The 22,092-nt window shown below is 37.0% G+C and overlaps 1 protein-coding gene across 8 annotated transcripts in view; it reads right to left on the bottom strand.

Moving 5' to 3' along the window:
• Window positions 1-22,092, bottom strand: part of ARHGEF9 (Cdc42 guanine nucleotide exchange factor 9) — a 290,995-nt gene that overhangs the window by 30,565 nt on the left and 238,338 nt on the right. For all 8 annotated transcript variants that reach the window (XM_012813510.1, XM_003802991.3, XM_023508746.1 and 5 more), the window contains one exon: window positions 5,248-5,491. In XM_012813510.1, the coding sequence (XP_012668964.1) occupies window positions 5,248-5,491 (244 nt within the window). The remainder of the gene's footprint in view (window positions 1-5,247; window positions 5,492-22,092) is intronic.

Below are 22,092 nucleotides of genomic sequence, written 5' to 3'. Positions count from 1 at the left end.
AACCCCAGCATGACTCAATCCAGACAAAGCATCTCCTAGACACATTTTAATTAATTTTGCCAATATTAATATGAAGCAGAAACTTCTGCAAGCAGCCAGGCTTAAGAAAAGTTGTACTTACAAAGGAAAAAGTATAAGGATGACTTCAAATCTTTTAGCCAAAATATTCCAAGCCAGAAAAGAATGGTCATTGACCTTAAACCTTCTTAAACAAAACAATTTCTAGCCCAGGATCCTATACACTGCTAAACTTAGTTTCATTTCTGATGGAGAAATCAAATACTTTGTTGACATTCACATGCTGAGGAAGTTTGCTGTGACTCAACCGGCTCTACAGGAAATACTCAGACCCATTCTTCATAACAAACAACAGATGGGTACATCATTAAAGTAAACCTACCCAGAAATTAAAGAACAAAGCCTAGCTTCCACAATGGTGAGAGGCACAACATTAAGCTCTGGACATCTGAAATACAAGATGACCAAAACTCTACCACTTCTATCAATTCTCTCAATTAATGTGAATGGTTTGTTCTTTCCTTTAAAGACACAGAGGCTGGCCGACTGGATGCAAAAACTCAGGCCAGATATCTGTTGCCTATAAGAAACTCACCTTACCTTACCTCAAAAGATAAATCAGTATTCAGGGTGAAGGGATGGACAACAATATTCCAGAAAAATGGACAGAAGAAAAAGGCTGAAGTTGCAATCTTGTATGCAGATGCAATGGGATTCATAAAAACAAAAATAAAGAAAAGCAAAGATGGACACTTCACACTGGTCAAGGGAAATGCAGAATATGAAGAGATTTCAATATTTAATATAGAGTTTATAAAACAAACTCTAACTGATCTGGATGATGTGATATCTTCCCACACTATAATAATTGGAGATTTTAACACCCCATTGGAGTATGGACAGATTCTTCAAGCAGAAACTAAATAAAGACATAATGGACTTAAACACAATTCTAGAACAAATGGACTGAACAGACATTTATAGAACACTTTATTCTAAAAAGAAAATACACATTCTTCTCATCAGCCTGCAGATCATCTTCCAAAATTAATCATATCTTAGGTCACAAGGCTAACCTCAACAAATTCAAAAGGATAGAAATTATCCCCTGTATCTTCTCAGACCATCATGGAATAAAAGTTGAACTCAAAAGCAACAGAAGTCTTCATACTCAAATAAAGTCATGGAAACTAAATAACCCTATGCTGAATTATAGCTGGGTCATTGACAAGATCAAGAAGGAGATCATCATATTCCTGGAAAAAAAAAAACAATAATGAAGACACAAACTATCAAACACAGTGGGATACTGCAAAGGCAGTCCTCAGAGGGAAAGAGAGCAAGTCAGAAACCTAATGGGCCATCTCAAACAACTAGAAAAGGAAGAACAATCTAATCTCAAACCTAGCAGAAAAAAAGAAATAAGCAAAATTAGAGCAGCACTAAATGAAATTGCAAACAAAGAAATTATTCAGAAGATCAGTGAAACAAAAAGTTGGTTCTTTGGAAAGATAAACCATTGGCTAGACTAACCAGAAACAGAAACACAAGATCTCTAATGGCTACAATCAGGAATGATAAAGGGGAAATAACAACAGATGCCACAGATATACAAACGATTCTCCACTATTACTATAAAAAACTATATTCCCAGAAATATGAAAATGTAGAGATCAACCAATATCTGGAAGAACAATAGCTTCCAAAACTCAGCCAGAAAGTATTAGAAATCTTGAATAGACCAATATCAACTACTAAAATATCATCAATTATACAAAATCTCTCCTGAAAAGAAAATCCCTGGACCAGTTGTCTTCACACTGGAATTCTATCAAATCTTCAAAGAGGAACTAGTTCTTATAATGCATAAAGTTTTCCAAAATATAGAGAAAGAAGGAATCCTCCCCAACACATTCTACGAAGCAAATATCATCCTGATCTCCAAACCAGGAAAAGACCCCCTCCCAAAAAAAACCCCCAAAAAAGTATAGACTAATATCATTAATGAATATTGATGCAAAAACATTCAATAAGATATTAGCAAACAGAATATAGCAACACATTAAAAAGGTTATACACAATGATAAAGTGGGTTTTATCCCAGAGACACAGAGTTGGTTGGTTGAACATATACAAATCTATAAATATAATACACCACATAAATAGAATCATTATTCTTAGAAAAACAAAGACCATATGATTCTTTCAATTGATACAGGAAAGGCTTTTGACAATATCCAGCATCCTTTCATTATAAAAATACTCAAGAAAATAGGCTTAGAAGGAACATTCCTTAAGCTGATAGAGGCCATCTACAGCAAACCTAGAGCCAATATCATACTGAATGGAGTAAAACTGAAAGCATTCCCACTGAAATCTGGAACCAGAAAATCTGGAACTGAAATCTGGAACCACTGTCTCCACTGCTATTTAACATATTGTTGCAAGTCCTAGCCCTTGTAATTAGGCAAGAGATGGAGATCAAAGGAATCTAGATGAGGGTAGAGGAGGTCAAACTCTCCCTCTTTGCAGATGACATGATCTTACACCTGGAAAAACTCAGGGACTCAACTAAAAATCTCTTCAAAGTGATCAAGGAATACGGCAATGTCTCAGTTTACAAAATCAATACCCACAAATAAGTAGCCTTCATATATACCAAATATTATTAATCTGAGAACAAAATCAAAGACTCTATTCCTTTTGTAATACTACCAAATAAGATGAAATACCTGGGAATATATCTAACAAAAGAAGTGAGAGATCTCTATAAAGAGAATTATCAAACTTAGAGAAAGGAAATAGCAGAAGATGTCAACAAAAGGAAGAACACACCATGCTCATGGCTGGGAAGAATCAACATTGTTAAAATGTCCATACTATACAAAGCAATCTATAGATTTAATGCAATCCCCATCAAAGCACCAATGTCATAATTTAAAAATCTTGAAAATATAGTACTTTGATTCATATGGAACCAGAAAAATATAAAATCTTGAAAATATAGTACTTTGATTCATATGGAACCTGAATAGCAAATATAGTTCTTAGATATAAAAACAATTCTGGAGGCATCACATTGTCATATTTCAGGTTATATAACAAGGGTATAGTGAACAAAAAAGTATGGTACTCGTACAAAAATAGAGATAAAGATCTATGGAGTAGGATAGAGAATCTAGAGACAAACTCAGCCACATATTGTCATTTCATCTTTGATAAGCCTAACAAAATCATGCAATGTGGAAAAGAATCCATATTTAACAAATGGTGCTGGGAGAATGGGTTATCCACATGCAGAAGACCGAAACTGGACTCACACCTCTCACCATTGACAAAAATTGATTCCTGTTGGATAAAAGATTTAAATTTAAGACACTAAACAATAAAAATTCTAGAAGAGAATGTGGAGAAAACACTTGCAGATATTGCCTAGGAAAAAACTTTATGAGGAAGACCTCCCTATCAAGTGCAGCAACACCAAAAATAAATAACTGAGACTTGATCAAGCCAAAAAGCTTTTGCACAGCTAAGAGTCCTACAAATGAAGCAAAGCACCCTCAGAATGGGAGATTTTTGCATGTTACGAATCTGACAAGGGCCTTATAATTATAATCTACAGAGAACTCAAATTAAACAATAATAAAAGTACAAACAACCCTCTCTATAAGTACGCAAGTAATTTGAAGAGAAACTTCTCTGAGGATGACATACAAATTGCCAACAAACACAGGAAAAAAATGCTCATCATCTTTAATAATCAGAGAAATTCAAATCAAACCCACTCTAACCTAGTACCTAACCCTGGCAAGATTAGCCCACATCACAAAGTCCCAAAACACCAGACACTGGCATGGAAGTGGAGAGAAGGTAACACTTTTAACACTGCTGGTGAGATTGCAAACTAATACAGCCCTTTTAGAAAGAAGTATAAAGAATCCTCAAAGATCTAAATGTAGACCTTCCATCAGATACTGTAATCCCATCACTAGGTATCCACCCAGAAGAACATAAATCATTTTACCACAAAGACATTTGCACTAGAATGTTTATTGTAGCTCAGTTCATAATGGCCAAGTCATGGAAGTAACCTAAGTGCCCATGAACCCATGAATGGATCGACAATTGTGGTATATGTATACCATGGAAGATTATGTTAAAAAAAGATGGAGACTTTACATTTTTTACATTTACCTGGATGGAGGTGAAATATATTCTTCTTAGTAAAGTATCATAAGAAGTGAAAGATGAATATCCAAAGTACTCCATACTAATATGAAATCAATATATAAACAATTACATGTTCCTAAGAACAATAAAACACTATTATAGTCCAGTTCAGGGTTAGAGCGAAATAGGAGGGTGGCAGGAGGAGGAAGGGAGGGCATGAGGCGTGATCTCACCTAATGTGCACATTGTGAGGGTATATGACATGCCCCCTGGATGAGGGCTCTTCTACAAATGGAATTTTGTCCCAGAAGTGAGAACAATGTAACCTAAATATTGTACCCCCATATTAATTTTAATAAAGTTGTTTTTAAAAAGAGTGAAATCAGGCAGTTAAAGAAAAACTCCAAGGGAGAGGAGGGGTGGGGAAAGGATGGATGGAGGGACAGTAATTGGTGGGACCACACCTACAGTGCATGTTACAAGGGTACATGTGAAATTTCCTAAGTATAGAATATAAATGTCTTAACATAATAACTAAGAAAATGCTGTGAAGGCTATGTTAACCAGTTTGATGCAAATATATCAAATTGTATATAAAACCAGCACATTGTACCCCATAATTGCATTAATGTATACAGCCATGATTTAATAAAAAAAGAAAAACTCCTTGACACCGTCATTGAAGCTTACCACTGTACTGTGTTTTCAAGATTTCAGTAAAAGCCTGTGACAATTGTTAAACAAAAAAACAAAAAAACAAAAAAACAAAAAAAAAGAAGGAAATTTTTATTGGTATGTTTGGGAGAATCAAGGCTAATGTTGGCTTTCAGTGTAATATTCTTATCTAGTAATGAGATGGTAGTAGAGGCCAACCTCCCTGCCCCTGGGTGATGGAAGCTATTGGTATTTACTAAAAAGTAATCAATCAGGGAGCATAAAAGTAACTTGGGTCAGTTTGCAAAAGACATTTTCTTTCTGACTCTAGAAAAAATGTAAATCAATTCAAACTCTCTATGTTCTTTATAGCCATATTCTTCTGTCTCCTTTTAGGTCACTTACCAATTTTTTCATCTTCCTGTACCATCTTCCTCTCTTCTCTGAAAGCCCTAAGCCAGCGTATTTTCTCCTCTAGCTTCTTGGCAAAGAACAGATGTATCTCTTCAGTTTCCTTGTTGTGAAGCTTGAAAGCATTCTTCATGCTGACATTAAAGTCATCATCTCTGCCATCTTCAATGTCAACTACCTCATATTTATCCATGTCAATGCGGCCTTTGTAGTACAGAATATCTCTCCGAATCAGGTCCTATGCGGAAGGGAAGAAAAGGCAGAGTAGGTAACAGAAAAGTTGACACACGTGTACAGTAGGACCCTAATACTGTTATTGATTTGGAGTACCAATTGGAACTGCTCTGGTCTAAATTTGGCAGCTTAGATTAATGGCCTGACATTGGCCAGTTGGCTAACTAGATACTCTTAGAAAAAGCCTATGCACCAGTTCTAACTTTCTCAGATCCTAGTATCAATCATTTGATGTATTTGTAAGATTGCTGATAGGAGTTTGCTGATGGGAGATTTATAAGACTACTGATGAAGCAGTAAGCCACACAAGCACTGCTAGCAGGGGGGTTTTCCTCCTCCAAAACATTGGCAAGCTTACCAGGTGTTAAATAAGCTGGATGAGTTCCTAGATTGTGTTTAGGTATCTAAAGCCAGGCCAATGTGTTCTGAATATCAGAAGGGAGCTGACTGGTAAGAGTAGCTAGTAGGGCACAGACCAGGATTTTCAGAAAAAATCCTAGTCTGGCAGGATAAAAGGTGGAAAAAATGAATAAAAGAGGCTCATGTACAGAAGTAGATGAATATCATAAATATTCCTGTGAAAGAAAAACAAAAGTTATAGATAGACATAAAGAGTATGCTGCCTATTTGTTACTGTTGTTTTATATTCATATACACAGAATTTGATTAATCCTAACTCTATTCCATGAGAGACATTCATCACTAGTCTATATGTTCTGCTTTTATTTTTCTATTTATTCATTTACTTATTTTTAATAATGTAGTATTGATAAACTCACCACACAATCTAAAAGCTATGGCCTCAAGACATTTTCTACACTAAATCCCATTCTATCATTCTACCTGGTTTCCTATGTATAGTATATAGTTTTATCTTACCTTTATCTATTTAGCTTTAAAACATACAAAACAATGCCACATAATCTTTATAGATACATACATATGTATGAAAATTATAAGAAAATATATGACAATGATATATGCCAAATTCAAGAGAGCACAGAGCAAAAAATTGGAAGAGGCAAGAAAAGAAGGAAGGGAAGCAGAAGAGAGGGAAGGGAAGCAAACTCTATTATGAATTATTTATTTATTTTCTGTTTTTATTAATTCATATATACATAGAACATACGTGTCATAAATCATTTATGCCTTTGTGGGTTTCAATGTGTTCATTATTTATACAAATTAGAGTGCTTACACCCTACTAATTAACATAGCTTTCACCTCATTTATATAATCACAGGGTTAAGATATTTGTGTTCTGTACCTGATAGATTTGACTCATACCCTTGCAATATGCTCCATAGGTGTGGTCCCACCATTAACCCTTCCTCTATTAAACCACTCCCCTTCCCTCCTTCATACTTTGCTATAGTTGTGATTCATCTTTCATATGAAAGCATGAGTGATTATAAATTGGTCTCATAGTAGTACTGAGTATATTGGATTTTTTTTTTCATTCCTGAGATACTTTACTAAGAAGACTATTTTCCCGCTCCATCTATGTAAACATAAAGGAGGTAAAGTCTTCATCTTTTTTAATGCTGCATAGTATTCCATGGTATACATATACCACAATTTATTAACCCATTCATGGGTTGATGGGCACTTGGGCTTCTTCCATGACTTGGCTATTATGAATTGAGCTGCAATGAACTGGTGCAAATATCTTTCTTGCCAAGTGATTTTTGGTCTTTTGCATATACACCTAGTAGAGGAATTGCAGGATCAAGTGGCAGGTCTACATTTCAATCCCTAAGTGTTCTCAAAACATCATTCCAAAAGGAACGTACTAGCTTGCGTTTCCAACAGCAGTGCAGAAGTGTTCCCTTTTCTCCACATCCATGCCAGTTCAGGGATTTTGTGATGTGGGCTACTCTTACTGGAGTTAGATGATATTTCAAAGGGGTTTTGGTTTACATTACTCTGATGATTAAAGATGATGATCATTTCTTCATGTGTCTGTAGACCGTGCACCTGCCTTCTTCAGCGAACCTTCTGTTCATGTGTCTTGCCCACAATTAAATGGGATCACTTCTTCTTCTCTTATTAATACATTTGAGTTCTCTGTGCATTCTGGTTATTAGACCATTTTCAGAAATATAACCTGCAAAAATCCTCTCCCATTCTGAGGACCATCTACTTGCTTTACTTACTGTGTTCTTGGCAGTGCAAACGCTTTTAGTTTGGTCAGATCCCAGTAATGTATTTTTGATGTTGCTGCAATTGTCCAGGGGTTCCTCCTTATAAAGTATTCCCACAGGCCATTTTTTTCAAGTGTTTCCTCTACACTCTCTTCAAGAATTTTTATACTTTCATGTCTTAAGTTTAAATCCTTAACCAGTGAGAGTCGATTTTTGTTAGAGGAGAAAGTTGTGGAGTCAGTTTCAGTCTTCTACAAGTCGCCAGTCAATTCATCCAGCACCATGGGTGAAATAGGAAATCTTTCCACCAATTTATATTTTTGATAGGCTTATCAAACATCAAATGATGATAATTGTCTGGGTTTATCTCTTGGTTTTCAATTCTGTTCTATACATCTACCTCTGTATTTTTGTGCCAGTACAATGCTGTTTTTATCACTATCGATTTAATTCTGGTTGCCTTATTCCTCCTGATTTCTCTTTCTTACTGAGTAATGTCTTCAATATTTGAGGTTTTCTTCTGTTTCCATATAAAATGAAGTACTATTTTTTCCAGATCTCTAAAGTATGACAGAGGTGCTTTAATAGGGATTGCACTAAATATGTAGATTTCTTTGGGTAGTATAGACATTTTAACAATGTTGATTCTTCCCAGCCATGAGCATGGTATATTTTTCTATTTGTTAACATCTTCAGCTACTTGTTTTTTCAGAGTTTCATACTTCTCTTTATAGAGATATTTTACATACTTTGTTAGGTATACTCCCACATATTTGATCTTCTTTGGCACTATTGTAAAGGGAATAGAGTCCTTGATTGTTTTTTGACCTTGATTATTGTTGGTATATATAAAGGCTAAAGATTTGTATTTGTTTGTATCCTGAGATGCTGCTATATTCCTTGATCACTTGTAGGAGTTTTGTAGTTGAGTCCTGGGGCTTTGAGATGTACAATCATATCATGTGTGAAGAGTGACAGTTTGATCTCCTCTGATCCTATTTGGATACCCTTGATTGCCTCCTCTTGCCTGGTTGTGATGGCTAAGATTTCCATTATAATGTTAAAAAGCAGTGGAGATAGTGGGAAACTTGCCTGGTTCCTGATATGAGTGAAAATAATTTCAATTTTACTGCATTCAGTACGATATTGGCTGTGGGTTTGCTGTAGATGGTCTCTATCAGTTTAAGAAATGTTCCTTCTATACATATTTTCTTAAGCATTCTGATCAAGAAAGAATGCTGGATATTATCAAAAACTTTTCCTGCATCAATTGAAAAAATAATATGGTCTTTGTTTTTTAATTTGTTTATGTGATGTATTATATTTATAGATTTGTGTTTATTGAACCATCTTTGGGACTCTTGGATGAAACCTGGTCACAATGTATAATTTGTTTGATGTCTTGCTGGATTCTGTTTGCTACAAGATTATTGAATATTTTTGCATCAGTATTCATTAGAAACATTGGTCTATACTTTTCTTTTCTTGTTGAGTCTTTTCCTGGTTTGGGGATCAGGGTGATATTTGCTTCATATATAGGTACTAGTTCCTCTTTAAATATTTGGTAGAATTCTGATGTGAAGTCATCTGGTCCTGGGCTTTTTTTTGGGGGGAGGGGGATTTCTTATACTTGATACTATTTGAAAACTTGATATAGACTTGTTCAACATTTCCACTTCTTTGTGGCTAATATTTCCTTCAGATTTTCATACTTCTGAGAATAGAGTTTTTTGTAATATTCATTAAGGATTTCCTGACTTTCTGAGGATTCAGTTGTTAGTTGGCCTTTATAATTTCTAATTGATGAAATTAGAAATTTTAGTCTTTTATTTCTGGTTAGACTGGCCAAAGGTTTATCTATTTTATTGACCTCTTCCTTAAACCAACTTTTTGATTTATTGATCTGTTATATAATCCTATTGTTTTCCATTTCATTTGATTCTGCTCTAATTTTCATCATTTCTTTTCTTCTGCAGGGTTTGTGGTTGGAATGCTCTTCCTTTTCCAGTTGCTTGAGATGTCCCATTAAGTTCTTGACCTCTTCTCTTTCTGTTCACTTAAGGAAGGCTTGCAATGCTATAAATTTCCCTCTTAGGACTGCCTTTGTGGTATCCCAGAGATTCTGGGATACCATGTCTTCATTACCGTGTTGTTCCAAAAATTTGGTAATTTCCTTCTTATTCTCATCTATGACCCAGCTATCATTCAGCATGAGGCTATTTAGTTTCCATTATTTTGTATGTAGATTCCCATTGTTATTGATTTCAATTTATACTCCATGTTGGTTCAAGAAAATACAAGGAATAATTTCTATTCTTTTAAATTTGCTGAGGTTAGACTTGTGACCTAAGATGTGATCAATTTTGGAGGATGTTCCATGGGGTGATAAGAAGAATGTGTATTCAGTTTTGTTAGGATTAAATGTTTGTAGGTATCTGTTAAATCCAATTTTTGAGTGGTTAAGTTTAAGTCTATAATTTCTTGCTTACTATCTCATTGGAGGATTTATCCAACACTGCCAAAGGGGTGTTAAAATCTCTGACTATTATCATGCTGGAGGAAATCAAGTTGCTCATGTCTATTAGCATCTCTGTTATAAATTGAGGCACATTCTGGTTGGGTGTATAAATGTTAATTGAAATATCATCATGTTGAATTTTGCCCTTAATACATATGAGGTGACCATCTTTATCTTTCCTTACTTTTGTTGGTTTAAAGCCTATTGCATCTGCATATAAAATTATAACACCTGCCTTTTTCTGATTTCCTGAGACTATATTTATCTTTTAAGGTAAGATGAGATTCTTGTATGCAGCAGATATCTGGCCTACATTTTTGTATCCAGTCAGCCAACCTATGTCTCTTTAGAGGGTAATTTAAGCCATTCACATTAATTGAGAGTATTGATAAGCCTGGTAGTATTTTGAATATTGAGTTTTTCAAAAGTCCAGTGGACATTTTTAATCCTTTCACCACTGTGTAAGATGGAATTTAATCAAAAGTTTCTGAGTGAGTTTATTTTGGTGGTAAAGCATTGTGCTTGTCATTATGGTGGATGGGTCTGAAAATATCCTGGAGAGCTGGTTTAGTTATGGCAATTTTTTTCCACATGTGAATGTCATTAAAGTATTTAATTTCTCCATCATAAATGAAACTCAGTTTAGCTGGATACAGGATCCTGAGTTGAAAGTTATTTTGTTGTAGGAGGTTAAAGATTAATGACCATCCTCTTCTAGCTTGAAAATTTTCAGCAGAGAGATGTGCAGTCATTCTAATATTCTTCCCCTTGGTGGTTATGGTTTTTTTACGTCTGGTTGATTGTAGAATTTTCTTGTTCATATTTAACTTCGCTGAAGTTAATTATAATTTGTCTAAGAGATGTTTTATTGTATTGAGTTGTGCTTGGGTTCTGAAACTGTCTGGTCTCTGGATTTCAGAATCTCTTGCCATGTTTGGGAAGTTCTCCTCTATTATCTCTTGGAGCGGAGCATCTGGGACTTTTGCAGCAACCTCTTCTTTTTCAGGAATTCCTATATGGTGAATGTTTGCTCTTTTGGAGTGGTCCCACAATTTTCTCAAAGAATTTTCTGTTTTTGCTCTCCACTTCTTTTCCTCTTTGAGCATTTGGGAGCATTTGAAAGCTTTGTCTTCAATGTCAGAAATCCTTTCTTCTGTCTATTCCATTTTGTTACTGAGGGATTATACTGCATTTCTCAGATCTTTGAGGACTGCAAGTTCTTACTTCAATGTGTCAAAATTTGGTGATTTTGTCTTTGAATTTGTTGAATTCTTGAGACATCTTTTGAATTACTCCTTGAAATTATAATTTCATCTGTACCTCCATTTTGTTGATCTTATTTGCTATCCAAATTCTAAAGTCGATTTCTGACATCTCAGCCATTTGTTTATGAATAGGATCATTTGGTGTGTCTGTTTTGTCATTTTTTGGAAGAGTTGATCTGGTCTGATTATCCATGTTGCCAGAGTTTTTCTGCTGATTATTTTTCACCATTTTGCTAGATGGGTATGTAAGGGGAAATTGGATTTCAGGCTCCTGGATTTGTGGTTAATCACCCCTTTGCCAAGGATCTGGGACTGGTGAATGTAGCTTTTTCCCCTACAGCTTTGCAAGGACCCATACAGTATTACAGCCTGAGGCTCTGGGGACCTGCTTGGTGTGGTGGGGTTAGGTGGCTCTGTCTTGTATTCAGCTGGTGTTTGTCCAATCCTAGTGGATCAGTGACTGCAGGTTGAAGTCTCAGTTGTGAAGAAATACAAGTGACTAAGGCACTCCCCGCCCTGGGCAACAATTGGAAGAGGAAAATCAACCCTTCCTATTGCCACACAACCAGGGTATGACCTGAGATGGTCCACGGGTGATTGGCCCCAGTTAGGTATTCCAAACCAATTGACCCATTCAGTACCAACTCTCAAGTGGGAGAGTTCGATAGGTCTCCAGGAACTATATAGCAAAGGACTACTGGCTGCTCAAATGTGGCTTGCTCCAGTGCTCTGTGGCGTCAGAAAGCCCGCCCAGTAGCAGAGTTGGACTGGGGGATGGTATCTCTTTCCCCACCTTGGACCTCTTTCTGGTAACACCATGGGGCTGTGGTCCTGCTCCCTCCAATAAGCAGATGAGTCAGGGCTTTGCATCTGCCAGAGTCAAAGGAAAGACAATGCCCCCTTAGTCAGGTCACCGCCCTCTGCCACCAGCCAGCTGGGGGAGCTGAGACCTGCCTACCTCAGGTACTCAATGACAACTGGGGAGTGTTCCACACGAGCTCAGTCCAAACCTGAGGATAACAAGTCAGCAAATGATTTTCTCCCTCAGCCACCAAACCTTTGCCCCAGCTGCTATGTACCACTGGTATCCCTACCAGGTGAGGTCTGGGTTCCTCTGGCAGTCCTCAGAGTTAGGGAGATATTTCTCCAAGATTAGACCTTGGTGGGATTGCTCTACTTTTGGTGAATCTTCATGCGAGGTGTCCCTGTGTAGCTCCCAGGTGGCTCCACAGCCAGGTAGGCAGCTGTAGCAGCAGCTCCGGGAGTACAGGGTGCATAGCTCCAGTAGTAGGGTGGGGCATGTGGGGCGTGGTTCTGGCAGGGTGGAGCACTCAGTGCCTTTAGCAGGTGGTTGTGTGGTGGCTCTGGCAGGGTGGAGCTGCTGCCTGTGTCTCTGGCTAGGTGGAACACAGGGAGCAAGGCTCTGGTAGGGTGGTGCACGTGGCTTGCAAGCTTCCTCCCACAGCTGGTTTGCACTTTCACAGAGCCAAGCCCATCAGCCTCCCCTCCTTTGTCTGCACTACTTCTGGGCTCACTGTTACAGTGAAGCTTTTCTACCATGGCCCGTGCAGTGCCCGGACCTGGCAATGAACCATAGACATTCTGGTCTCTGCAGGGGTTAGGCTTCTGGTAAGGATGGAAGAATGGATTGGAAGTTCAAAATGGCAGGGAAAATGTTAGTTCAACTTCTCTGCCTGGCAAGAGAGTGCTCAGGGTCACAGCAGGGTCCCTATGGAGTAGTCCCCACTTCCTGCACTCTCTCCCATGATGTGAGACAAGATGTCCTCAGTTCACTACTCACCTGTTGAAAACCCACAGCAAGCCAACAAACAAACAAACAAACACCTTGGGGGAAGGAACATACACTTTTCCTTTGGTATGGTTTTTTTTTTTTACCAGAAATTTGCTTCCTTGGAGTTGCAGTTTGCCTCAGCAGAGGTGACATGTAGTTATCCTTCTCTCTCATTTCAGTTCCCTGTCTTCAGCATTATTAGGTACTTTCTGGTCATTATCCTTCTCTCTGGATGGGAGCTTCTAGTTTATGGATATAGAGATGTTCATAATACTCTCAAGTGATAATTTGTATTTGTGGTATCAGCTACAATGTCTGTTTTCATTTCTGATTGAGTTTATTTGAACTTTATGAATTCTTGTTTAATCTAGCTAGTGGTCTAATACTTTTGTTTATCTTTGCAACAAACCAACTATTTGTTTCAGTGATCTTTTGTATTTTTTTGTTGTTGCTTCAATTTCACTTAGTTCAGCTATGATCTTTGTTATTTCTTGTCTTCTGCTAGCTTTTGTTTGGTTAATTCTTCTTTTTCTAGTTCCTTGAGATATGATGTTTGATTGTCAGTTTGTGATCTTTCTGTATTTTTGATATAGGCATTTAGTACTATAAACATCCCTCTTAGCATTGCCTTTGCTGGATCTTATAGGCTTTCATAGCTTGTCAGTGTTTAATATACTTTGAAAAAATTTTAAATTTCTATAACAATTTAATCATTGACCCAAAGATCATTTAGGAGCAGGCTGTTTAATTTCAAATTATATGTATAGCTTTTATATTCCTTCTTAGAATTGATAAATAGTTTTATTGTGCTGTGCTCTGATAAGATACTTGATTCAATTTTAATTTTTTAAAAATACATCAAGACTTGCTTTTGTGGCCTATCATATGATCTACCTTGGTAAATACTCCATGTGTTGATGAGAAGAATATGAATTCTGCAAATAGAATGTTCCATGGATGTATATTAGGTCCATGTGATTAAGAGGCCAGTTTAAGACCAGTGTTTCTTTATTGACTTTATGCATCAGTGAACTGTCTAGTGCTGTCACTGGAGTACTAAAGTTCCTCTCTAGTATTGTATTGCTGCTTATCTTTTTCTTGAGATCTAGTAGTATTTGTTTTCTGAAAAAGGCACTTCTGGTTTGGGGTGCATATATATTGATCATTCTTATATCTTCTTGGTGCTCTCTTTATCTTTATATAATGACCTATATCTCTTTAATTGCTATTGATTTAAAGTGTATTTTATCTGTTCATTTTTGCTTTCTATTGGCCTGGAATATTTCTTTCCACACCTTTATCTGGAGTCTACAAGAACCTTTGAGTTAAATGGATTCTTATAGTCATAATTTTAAAAATTCTTTATTAAATCATAACTGTGTACATTAATGCATTTATGAGCAACAATGTGCTGATTCAATATACAATGTGGAATGCTTACATCTAACTGGTTAACATAACAATCTCCTCACTTATTATTTGTTGTGGTAAGATATTCTTAATAGATTAGAAATTTATTATTGCATTGTGTACATTAGGTTAGGTACACTCAAATACCCTCCCTCCTCCTCGCTTCACCCCTCCCCTCCCCTCCCCTTCCAATTCCCTCCTTCTTTTGGGACTACACTTATGTTTAACATTCCTATGAATGTGTGGGTAATTATATACTGATTTCTCAGTAGTACTGAATATATTGAATATTTTTTTCCATTCTTGAAATACTTTACTAAGAAGAATATGTTCCAGCTCCATCCAGATAAACACAAAAGATGTGAAGCCTACATCTTTTTATGACTGCATAATATTCCATGGTATACATATACCACAATTTGTGAATCCATTCATGGATCAAAGGGCACTTGAGCTGCTTCCGTGACTTGGCAATTATAAATTGGGCTGCAATAAACATTCTCATGCAAATGTCTTTGCTGTAAAATAATTTTTGATCCTCTGGGTAAATACCTAATAGAGGAATTACAGGATCAAATGGTAGGTCCACTTTTGGTTCCTTGAGTATACTCCAAACATCTTTCTCAAAAGGTTGTATTCACTTGCATTCCCACCAATAGTGTACAAGTGCTCCCTTCTCTTTGCATCCACACCAATATCTGTAGTTTTGGAATTTTGTTAGGTGGACTCTTTCTACTGGAGTTAGGTGATAACTCAAAGTGGTTTTGATTTGCATTTCTCAGATGATTAAAGATGATGAACATTTCTTCATGTGTTTGTAGGCCATGCATCTGTCTTCTTCAGGGAAGTTTCAGTTCAACTCTCTTGCCCACATAGAAGTGAGTCTATTTGTACTTTTCTTATTGATTAGTCTGAGCTCTCTATGGTTACTTGTATCAGAATATCAATGAAACAAAAAGGTTATTTTTTGAAAATAATGAAAACATTTATAAAACTTTGGCTAATCTAACCAGAAACAGAAGAGTAAAATCTCTATTGTCATCAATCTGAAATGATAAAGCGAAATAACAACAGACACCTCAGAAATTCAAAAATCCTCAAAGATGAATACAAAAACTATTCTCAGAAATATAAAAATCTGGTAGAAATGAACCACCTTCCTAGCCTAAGCCTGAGAGAATGAGAAATGATGAATATACATATATCAATAACTGAAATAAAATCAACCATATGAAATCACTCCCCCCCAAAAAAAGTGCAAGACCAGATGGCTTTATATCAGAATTCTACCAAACTTTTAAGGAGGAACTAGTCCCTATATTACATAACCTTTTGCAAAACAAAAAAAAGAAGAAATACTTCCCAGTACATCCTATGAAGAAAATATCACCCTGATCCCCAAACCAGGAAAAGATCCAACAACAACAAAAAAACTATAGACCAATATCATTAATGAATATTGATGCAAAAATATTCAATAAGATCCCAGCAAACAGAATTCAACACCACATCAAAACAATTACACACCATGACCAAGTTGGTTTTATCCCAAGGTTTCAAGGCTGGTTCAACATACATAAGCTCATAAATATAATACATCACATAAATAAAATAAAAAAGAAAGACAACATAATTCTCTCAATTAACACAGAAAAAGCTTTTGATAATATCTAGCACCCTTTCATGATCATAACACTCAAGAAAACAGGCTTAGAAGGGTCATTTATGAAACCCGTAGAGACCATACACAGCAAAACTACAGCCAATATCATATGGAATTGAGTCAAATTGAAAACATTTCCTCTCAGATCTGGAAATAGGGAAGGATTCCTATTGTCTACACTGCTATTCAACATAGTAATGGAAGTTCTAGCCATCACAATCAGGCAGTAGAAGGGGATCAAGTGTATTAAAACAGGGTCAGAAGAGATCAAAGTCTTACTCTTTGTGGATGATATGATCCTATACCTGGACAACCCCAGGGACTCACCTACAAAACTCTTAGAAGTTATCAAGAAATTAAGTAGCATCTCAGGATACAAAATAAATACTCACAAATCAGTAGCTTCTGTATATGCCAACAATAGTCAAACTGAAAATATATTGAAGGACTCTATTCCCTTTACAGTAGTGCAAAAGATGAAATATCTAGGAATTTATCTAAGAAAGGATGTGAAAGGTCTCTATAAAGATAATTACGAAACTCTGATAAAAAGAAATAGCTGAAGATTTTGACAAATGGAAAACATACCATGCTCATGGCTAGGAAGAATCAACATTGTCAAAATGTCTATACAACCCAAAGCAATCTATCAATTAAATGCAATCCCTATTAAAACACTATCATCACACTTTGAAGAGCTTGAAAAAATAGTGCTTCATTTTATATGTAATCACAAAAAGCCTTGAATAGACAAGGTATTACTCAGAAATAAAAACAGATCAGGAGGCATCATGTTACCACATTTCAGTCTATACCATAAATCTATAGTGATCAAAATACCCTACTACTGGCACAAAAATAGAGAGGTTGATTTATGGAAGGGAATAGAGAACCAAGAGATGAATCCAGCCACTTATAGTCATTTAATTTTTGACAAACCTATCAAAAACATTCATTGGAGAAAAATTCCCTATTTAAGAAATGGTATTGGGTGAACTGGCTGGCAATCTGTAGAGAAATGGAACTGGACCCTCATCTCTCACCATTAACAATTATCGATTCTCATTAGATAAAAGATGTAAACTTTAAGACATGAAACTATTAAAATATATTAGAAGAGAGTGCAGGAAATACACTTTAAAAAATTGGCCTAGGAGGGTGGAGGCAAGATGGCCAACTGGAGCCAGCTTTCCATAGAGGCTCCTATCTAGGAGAGTTAAAGGACAGAAATTTAGCATATAAGCCAATAGTTTGGAGCTGAGCCAAGAGAGAAGATTGAAGAACACATATCAACTCTGCTGAGATGAGCTGTGACACCAAGGAAATAAATAATAGGTACAAAATGCATTGCCAATCAAACATGAGTTCCCTCCCCCATGAGAATGGCTCACAGTATACTCTATACAAACACGTGAGCAGAGTTCAGATCCCCTCCTATTTTATCCCACAGAAGAGACAATCTAAAAACTGGAACACATTCTCTAGAGGGGACTTATGATTTTTCCATTGAACTCTCCTGCCAGACATAAAACTGTATAAAACCGTATATATTCTCTACCAGCAATTCTGAACTCCCAGCACTCCCCTCCACTCTCACTCCAAGGTCTGGAAGCCTATCCCCCATGGACTGCAGATTCTTGGGCATTTTATCAAAAGGTATGGACAAGGCATGAGCTGTTGTGGGTCTGTGCTGATTCTGCAGCACGGGGTTAAGGAGAAAACGGGGAACTGAATGAATCATATGGCAGAAGGAGAGGCAGTACACCAGCACACCATGGCACAGAGCAGCAGTGGCAGCGGCAGAAATAATAGGGTTCACACCCCTGGGGATGTTTTAGAGAGACACTCCCTGCCTCTCTGGGCAACCAGAGGAAGCTGGGCATCTTCTCTGGTGGCAGCCACTTGAGGAACAGATCTGGGACAGAAACACAGGCCCTGTGAGTAAAGGGTACACTTCAGGGGGTACCTGCCTAAGCCAGGCACGACAGGGCTGGAGACCAGAATACATGTGTGCAGAGATGGCATACTCCCAGGTGGGGCTGAGCCAGAAGGACTGCTTTAGTGAGCCTATGAAGCACCGGCCCTCAGGAGATCATAGATGAGACAAAGGTCGGTGGACAGAGGCTGGAACTGACAGCTGAGTGGAATCTTTAACTGCACTCGTCCCAACACAGACTATAGCCAGGACAGACACGACAGCTCTGGGCAGCAGCACAAACCAGGGCTGAGTCACATTTTCTGTGAACTCAAACAGCATCTGGTTTGCAGGGGAATATAGCTGGACAGAAATAAATTCTGCAAAATTGTTCTGTCCTGATAGCAACATCAATCAGGAACAGGGCTGGAACTGAGTGACCTGCCCCAGCCTCCATTAAGTACTCGAGGTTGTCAGGCCTCAACTACCCCTGCTAGATAGTGGCATAGAGCAGAGGACTGACCTGACCGAGGAGAAATAGATTTCCCTGTGGCTCTGGCAGATGCAAAAACCTGGAGCATCTCATTGGAGGGAACTAGGTCACAGCCCTGTGGGGTTACCAGTGACTGAGTGTGACAGAGGTGCAACATGGGGAAGGAGGCATCAAATTTCCCAGACTAAGTTGCTTGCTGGGTGGGTCCTTCTGACCTCACGGAGCACCAGAATGAGTCATACTGGAGCTTTCAGCAGACTCCTGCTCTTTAGTTGCTGGACCATTTGAACTCTTCCACCTGAGACCGGTGCATACTGGGACAATCGATTTGGACATCTTGAACTGGAACAATCACCTGAAGACAATACAAAGTGGTACCCTGGGTGTGTGGTGGTGGGAAGGTTTGATTTTCCCTTTACAGTTGTTGTCTATGGAAGGTGGGGTGACTTAATTACTGGTATTTCACCACAACTGAGACTTCAACCAAAGATAACTGATTCACTAGGGTAGGGGGTAGGACAAAGACCAGCTCAAAACAAGACAGAACCACATAGTCCCACCACACCAAGCAGGTCCCCAGTGTCTCAGGCTGTATCACTGTATGGTTTTTTTGCAAAGCTGTAGGGGGAAAGGTACAGACACCAGTCCCAGCTCTTGGTCAAAGGGCTGGTCAATCACAACTCCAGGAGCTGCCAAACCAACTTCACCCTATCTGCTCATCTACCAGTGTAAAATAATCATAGGGAAGAATCAGTGGAAAAACTAAAGTATCATGAATAAACAGAGTAGATCAACTACCCCAGGGTATAAAATGGACAAAACTGAACATCCCATTCATAAACAGATGGGTGAGATGTCAGAAATCAAATTCAGAATTTGGATTGCAAATAAGATTAATAAAATGTAGGTAAAGTTGGAATCAGAAATTCAAACTGCATTTCAAAAGATGTCTCAGAATTCAATGAATTCAAAGACAAAATTACCAAAGATTTTGACACTTTGGGACAAGAATTTGTAGCCCTCAAAGATGTGAGAAATACAGATGAATCCTTCAGTAACAGAATGAAGCAGGCAGAAGCAAGGATTTCTGACATTGAAGACAAAACTTTTCAATGCTTCTGAACACTCAAAGTGGAAGAGAAGTAGAGAGCAAAAATGGATCATTCATTCAGAGAGCTCTGGGACAATTTGAAGAATACTAATATTCACCTTATAGAAATTCCTGAAAGTGTGAGGTAGTTTTGAAAGGTGCAGATGCTCTTCTTCATGATATAATGAAGGAGAATTTGCCAGACATATCAAGAGATTCTGAAATTCAGACATCAGACAGTTTCAGAGCCCCAGTATGACTCAACCCGAATAAGACATCACCAAGGCACATTATAACTAACTTTGCCAAAGGTAAAATGAAGGAGAAAATCCTGAAAGCAGCCAGATGTAAGAAAACCATAACCTACAAGGGGAAGGGGAAGAACATTAGAATGACTGCAGATCTCTCTGCTGCAAACTTTCAAGCTGGAAGAGGGTGATTATCGACTTTTAATATCCGAAAACAAAATAACTTTCAACCCAGGATCATGTATCCAGTGAAACTGACTTTCATTTATGATGGAAAAATTAAATACTTTAATGACATTCATGTGTTGAAGAAAATTGCCATAACTAAACTAACTCTCTAGGATATTCTTACATCCATGCTCCACAATGACCAGCTGAACCATGCACCACAAAAGTAAACTCACTCAGAAACTTTTGATCAATTCCAACTTTCATAGTGGAGAAAGAATTAAAAATGTCCACTGGACTTTTGAAAAACTTGATACCTCAAATTCTGACAGGCTTATCAATATTTACAATTAATGTAAATGGCTTGAATTTTCCTCTAAAGAGGCACAGCTTGGCTGACTGGATACAAAAACTTAGGCAAGATATTTACTGCATACAAGAATCTCATCTTGCCTTCAAAGATAAATAATAGTATCATGGTGAAGGGATGGTCATCTATATTTCAGGCAAATAGAAATCAGGAAAAAGCAGGTTTTGCAATTTTATTCACAGATACAATAGGCTTTAAACCAACAAAAGTAAGGAAACATAAGAATAGTCACTTCATATTAAGGGTAACACTCAACATGATGAGATTAAAATTATCAGCATTCATACATCCAACCAGAATTGGCCTCAATTTATAAGAGAGACTCTAACAGAGATGAGCAACTTAATTTCCTACATCATCAAGTTAACAACTTAATGGGACATCTCAAGCAACTGGAAAAGGAAGAACATTCCAACCCCACACCACGCACAAGAAAAGAAATAACCAAAATTAGAGCAGAATTAAATGGATTTGAAAATAAAAGGATTATACAACAGATCAATAAATCAAAAAGTTGGTTTTTTTGAAAAGATCAATAAAATAGGTAAACCTTTGGCCAACATAACCAAGAAAAAAAAGAGTAAAATCTCTAATCTCATCAATCAGAAATGGTAAAGATGAAATATCAACAGACCCTTTAGAAATTCAAAAAATCCTTAATGAATATTACAAGAAAATTTATTCACAGAAATATGAAAAGCTGAAGAAAATAGACCAATACTTGGAAGCATGTCACCTTCTTAGACTTAGCCAGAATGAATTGGAATGTTGAATAGGCCTATATCAAATTCTGAAATAGTATCAACTATACAAAGTTTCCCTAAACAGAAAAGCCCAGGACAAGATGGCTTCACATCAGAATTCTACCAAACCTTTAAAAAGGAACTACCTATATTACTCAACCTCTTCCAAAATATAGTAAAAGAAGGAATACTTCCCAACACATTCCCTGAAGCAAACATAACCTTGATCATCAAACCAGGAAAATACCCAACAAGAATAGGAAATTATAGATCATTATCACTAACAAATATTGATACAAAAATATTCAACAAGACCCCAGCAAAAAGAATCCAGCAACACATCTAACCAATTATACACTGTAACCAAGTGGTTTTATCCAAGGGTCTCAAGGCTGGTTCAATATACATAAATCTATACATATAATTCATCACATAAACAAGTTAAAAATTGAAGACCATATAATTCTCTCAGTTGATGCAGAAAAAGCTTTTGACAATATCCAGCATCCTTTCATGATCAGAACACTTAAGAAAATGGGTATAGAAGGGACATTTCTTAAACTGATAGAGGCCACAAACCCACAGCCAAACTCATATTGAATGGAGTAAAACTGAAATCATTTCCACTCAGATTAGGAACCAGTCAAGTTTGCCCATTGTTTCCATTACCCCTTAACATTGTAATGGAAGATTTTGCCATCACAATTAGGGAAGAAAAGGCTACCAAGGGTATCCATATAGGGTTCAAAGAAATTAAACTTTCATTCTTTTTTTTTTTTTTTTTTG

This window comes from Otolemur garnettii, unplaced genomic scaffold (assembly GCF_000181295.1).
Source record: "Otolemur garnettii isolate 467f Iridium unplaced genomic scaffold, OtoGar3 scaffold00272, whole genome shotgun sequence".
In the NCBI taxonomy this organism is placed as follows: Eukaryota; Metazoa; Chordata; class Mammalia; order Primates; family Galagidae; genus Otolemur; species Otolemur garnettii.
This window is presented reverse-complemented; position numbering and strand designations above follow the sequence as displayed.